Consider the following 5560-nt stretch of genomic DNA (forward strand, 5'->3'; position numbering starts at 1 on the left):
CGTTTGTGTATGCGTTTCACCGTATGCGTCCTCGTGGGGCACCAGCCTTATAATAGACTTCTTAAGATGAGATAAGATAAGAAGCACTTTATTGATCCCAAGTTGGGACATGTTGCGTTGCAGCAGCATCAAAAGACATAGCATTGTACAATTAAAATAAATAAACATTCCAAAATGTAAACATCTCAATAGCATATAGCATAGCATGGTCTGATCAGTGCTACTTCAGAGCAGCTGGGCTCCATCAAGCGTCTCTGTAACCTTTGTTTACTTCACTTTATCTACCACTTGTTTATTTGCTATGTTGTTTGATGACAAAGTTTCCCCCTGCTTCCAGTGTTTGTGCTAAGCTAGGCTAGTTTCCCCATGCTTCCAGTGTTTGTGCTAAGCTAGGCTAGTTTCCCCATGCTTCCAGTGTTTGTGCTAAGCTAGGCTAGTTTCCCCATGCTTCCAGTGTTTGTGCTAAGCTAGGCTAGTTTCCCCATGCTTCCAGTGTTTGTGCTAAGCTAGGCTAGTTTCCCCATGCTTCCAGTGTTTGTGCTAAGCTAGGCTAGTTTCCCCCTGCTTCCAGTGTTTGTGCTAAGCTAGGCTAGTTTCCCCCTGCTTCCAGTGTTTGTGCTAAGCTAGGCTAGTTTCCCCCTGCTTCCAGTGTTTGTGCTAAGCTAGGCTAGTTTCCCCCTGCTTCCGGTGTTTGTGCTAAGCTAGGCTAGTTTCCCCCTGCTTCCAGTGTTTGTGCTAAGCTAGGCTAGTTTCCCCATGCTTCCAGTGTTTGTGCTAAACTAGGCTAACAGTTTAATAACTAACATGGGATTAAATCAGGGTTTAAACCGGGGACTAACACGTTTTTAATCCTGACATTAAAGCTGAGCAGAATATAAATGATCTGAGATAAAGCAGGAATTATTTGGAGACAGATTAGAGTTTTGTAAATTAGCTGTAAAAGGGTTTAAAGGCAGTGATTAACCTGAAACACACCAGGAATTAACCAGAGGAGGGAGAAGTACTCAGATCGTGTACTTAGTAAAAGTAGAAGTACTCAGATCTTGTACTTGAGTAAAAGTAGAAGTATTCAGATCGTGTACTTAGTAAAAGTAGAAGTACTCAGATCTTGTAAAAGTATCTCAAAATTGTACAACCAGATTTATGTTGAATTAAGATAGATTTCTGGTTATTGAACGCCTCATGGACCTTTGCTCTAGCGCCACCACCAGGTTGTGATTTAAATTCAGATGTTTAAATATTTTAAAGGTCTCCTATCATGCTATTTTTAGGCATATATTATGGGTCTCAGATATATACAAAGGTGGAGCTAATGCCTGCTCAGAATTCTCCCAGCAGAAACTCAGCTAAATGCTGCCATGATGAAACTCCATATCATGTTCCAAACCACATCAAGTATTCCCTCTGAAACAGTATGGAGCTCAAACTCTTTCTCTCTCTCAGGTTTACCACAAGGTGACTTCCTTTTGATTTCCTGCTTCTTCACACATGCTCTCTCCAGTACAGGTTAGCTCTGAGTGTTAGCATGCTAATGTAAACACAGACCATATTACTTCCAGAACACGTCTCATTGTTTCTGACAGCAATGTTTCTGATTGGCCCGTGGGAGTAAAGCCCGCCCACATTTTAGTGATGTCGTCATGACGCAGCAAATCTGGATCAGCTCCGTTGTTCCCCCGTTTTTAGAGATGTGGGTACGGAGGAAAAGAGAGAGGGGTTTATTTCTGATACTTTGAGAGTCTCCTGACACACCGGGGACACACCGGGGACACACCGGGGACACATGTTGATGTAGAAAAGACATCAGAAAGTGCATTTTGCATGATAGGTCCCCTTTAATGCGTAGCTGAGATCCAGGCTGGGAGCAGCAGCTGGTTTTCTTAAGAGACACCAAGCTGTCAGACCCTCCCCCCCTCTGTGGGAGGCATTATACTGGAGGGGGGAGGGGGGGGGTGGCATTATACTGGGGGAGAGGCATTATACTGGGGGAGAGGCATTATACTGGGAGAGGGAGGAGGGGGGAGGCAGTGTATTTAGGCCAGGGAAGCACCAGGGATTAGGGGAGAGACCCAGAGGAGATCCACTCATTTAAATAAATCAGAAACTCTTCCATAACGCACCCTGGGAACCCAGAGCCCCTTCACCACCGGAGGAAAACATGAGCAGCAAATACACACACAGATATAAAAACCCAAATGTTCCACATGAAGAAACAGCTGAGAGACCAGGGGACACTAAAGAGTGACGCATACAGCTGGGAGACCAGGGGACACTAAAGAGTGACGCACACAGCTGGGAGACCAGGGGACACTAAAGAGTGACGCACACAGCTGGGAGACCAGGGGACACTAAAGAGTGACGCACACAGCTGGGAGACCAGGGGACACTAAAGAGTGACGCACACAGCTGGGAGACCAGGGGACACTAAAGAGTGACGCACACAGCTGGGAGACCAGGGGACACTAAAGAGTGACGCACACAGCTGGGAGACCAGGGGACACTAAAGAGTGACACACACAGCTGGGAGACCAGGGGACACTTAAGAGTGACACACACAGCTGGGAGACCAGGGGACACTAAAGAGTGAGGCACACAGCTGGGAGACCAGGGGACACTAAAGAGTGACGCACACAGCTGGGAGACCAGGGGACACTAAAGAGTGATGCACACAGCTGGGAGACCAGGGGACACTAAAGAGTGACGCACACAGCTGGAGAGCAGGGGACACTAAAGAGTGACGCACACAACGGAGACCAGGGGACACTAAAAAGTGACGCACACAGCTAGAAGACCAGGGGACACTAAAGAGTGACGCACACACCTGGGAGACCAGGGGACACTAAAGAGTGACGCACACAGCTGGAGAGCAGGGGACACTAAAGAGTGACGCACACAGCTGGGAGACCAGGGGACACTAAAGAGTGACGCACACAACGGAGACCAGGGGACACTAAAGAGTGACGCACACAGCTGGGAGACCAGGGGACACTAAAGAGTGACGCACACAGCTGGGAGACCAGGGGACACTAAAGAGTGACGCACACAGCTGGGAGACCAGGGGACACTAAAGAGTGACGCACACAGCTGGGAGACCAGGGGACACTAAAGAGTGACGCACACAGCTTGTGACGTTCAGGATTATAAAGCCGAACAACTGCCGAATAAATATCTAAAAAGACCCTAACGCACATTTAGGAGACAGGAACATGTTCCATCCTCCACCTTCCATCCTCCACCTTCCACCCCCCACCCTCCACCTTCCACCCTCCACCTTCCATCCTCCACCCTCCACCTTCCACCCTCCACCTTCCCACCCTCCACCTTCCATCCTCCACCTTCCATCCTCCACCCCCCACCCTCCACCTTCCACCCTCCACCTTCCATCCTCCACCCTCCACCTTCCACCCTCCACCTTCCACCCTCCACCTTCCATCCTCCACCTTCCATCCTCCACCTTCCATCCTCCACCCTCCACCTTCCACCTTCCACCCTCCACCTTCCACCTTCCATCCTCCACCTTCCATCCTCCACCCTCCACCTTCCACCTTCCATCCTCCACCTTCCATCCTCCACCTTCCACCCTCCACCTTCCATCCTCCACCTTCCACCCTCCACCTTCCATCCTCCACCTTCCATCCTCCACCCTCCACCTTCCACCTTCCACCCTCCACCTTCCACCTTCCATCCTCCACCTTCCATCCCTCCACCTTCCCCTCCCTCCACCTTCCATCCTCCACCCTCCATCCTCCACCTTCCACCCTCCACCTTCCATCCTCCACCTTCCATCCTCCACCTTCCATCCTCCACCTTCCATCCTCCACCCTCCACCTTCCACCTTCCACCCTCCACCTTCCACCTTCCATCCTCCACCTTCCATCCTCCACCCTCCACCTTCCACCTTCCACCTTCCATCCTCCCACCTTCCATCCTCCACCTTCCATCCTCCACCTTCCATCCTCCACCTTCCACCTTCCACCCTCCACCTTCCATCCTCCACCTTCCATCCTCCACCCTCCACCTTCCACCTTCCATCCTCCACCTTCCATCCTCCACCTTCCACCTTCCATCCTCCACCTTCCATCCTCCACCCTCCATCCTCCACCTTCCACCCTCCACCTTCCATCCTCCACCTTCCATCCTCCACCTTCCATCCTCCACCTTCCATCCTCCACCCTCCACCTTCCACCTTCCACCCTCCACCTTCCACCTTCCATCCTCCACCTTCCATCCTCCACCTTCCACCTTCCATCCTCCACCCTCCATCCTCCACCTTCCACCCTCCACCTTCCATCCTCCACCTTCCATCCTCCACCTTCCATCCTCCACCTTCCATCCTCCACCCTCCACCTTCCACCTTCCACCCTCCACCCTCCACCTTCCATCCTCCACCCTCCACCTTCCACCTTCCACCTTCCACCTTCCATCCTCCACCCTCCACCTTCCACCTTCCACCTTCCATCCTCCACCTTCCATCCTCCATCCTCCACCTTCCACCCTCCACCTTCCATCCTCCACCCCCCCGACACACGACACGCTTTTAATGAAGATCTTCAGTCTCACAACTTGAAATGCTTTACTGATTGAGTGTACTGCAGCTCAGTCCCATTGTGAAACCAGAATGTTAAGTTTCCTGACTATTATAAAAACACAACATTTGTTACTATTTTTTTAAAAATGTCTACATTCAGCCTTCATTTTTTAAATTCTGACCTAATTAAAAAGATTCTGACTTAATTCTGAACATTGTAGAATTAAGATTACTTTTCCAAAATTCTGACTTGATTTGAATTTTTCTGAAAATCTCCACATTTTTTCAGAAATTCTGACATTTTCCCGAAAATCAATACTTTTTTTTACTATTTTCAGGAAACCTCAGAATTCAGACTTTTCTGAAAATTATCTGAAAATCTGTATTTTTTCCCTCAATTTTGTATTATTTTGTACTGGTACTTCTACTTTTACTCAAGTACAAGATCTGAATACTTCTACTTTTACTCAAGTACAAGATCTGAGTACTTCTACTTGAGCTCAAATACCAGATCTGAGTACTTCTACTTTTACTCAAGATCTGAATACTTCTACTTTTACTAGAGTACAAGATCTCAGTACTTCTACTTTTACTCAAGTACAAGATCTGAGTACTTCTACTTTTACTCAAGTACAAGATCTGAGTACTTCTACTTTTACTCAAGTACAAGATCTGAGTACTTCTACTTGAGCTCAAATACCAGATCTGAGTACTTCTACTTTTACTCAAGATCTGAGTACTTCTACTTTTACTCAAGTACCAGATCTGAGTACTTCTACTTGAGCTCAAATACCAGATCTGAGTACTTCTACTTTTACTCAAGATCTGAGTACTTCTACTTTTACTCAAGTACCAGATCTGAGTACTTCTACTTTTACTCAAGTACCAGATCTGAGTACTTCTACTTTTACTCAAGTACAAGATCTGAGTACTTCTACTTGAGCTCAAATACCAGATCTGAGTACTTCTACTTTTACTCAAGATCTGAGTAATTCTACTTTTACTCAAGTACCAGATCTGAGTACTTCTACT

The 5560-nt window shown here is 47.9% G+C and overlaps 1 protein-coding gene across 1 annotated transcript; it reads left to right on the plus strand.

Annotated features, from left to right (window-relative positions):
• Positions 1 to 3206: 3206 nt before the first annotated feature.
• On the plus strand, positions 3207 to 4541 carry LOC117496385 (extensin-like). The gene has a single exon (XM_034148032.1). The coding sequence runs from the start codon at positions 3207 to 3209 to the stop codon at positions 4539 to 4541; it is 1335 nt and encodes a 444-aa protein (XP_034003923.1).
• Positions 4542 to 5560: the final 1019 nt, after the last annotated feature.

This window comes from Trematomus bernacchii, unplaced genomic scaffold (assembly GCF_902827165.1).
Source record: "Trematomus bernacchii unplaced genomic scaffold, fTreBer1.1, whole genome shotgun sequence".
Lineage (NCBI taxonomy): Eukaryota > Metazoa > Chordata > Actinopteri > Perciformes > Nototheniidae > Trematomus > Trematomus bernacchii.

Coding starts and splice junctions, on each gene's coding strand:
- LOC117496385 (XM_034148032.1), top strand. CDS start 3,207: ATGTTCCATCCTCCACCTTCCATCCTCCACCTTCCACCCCCCACCCTC.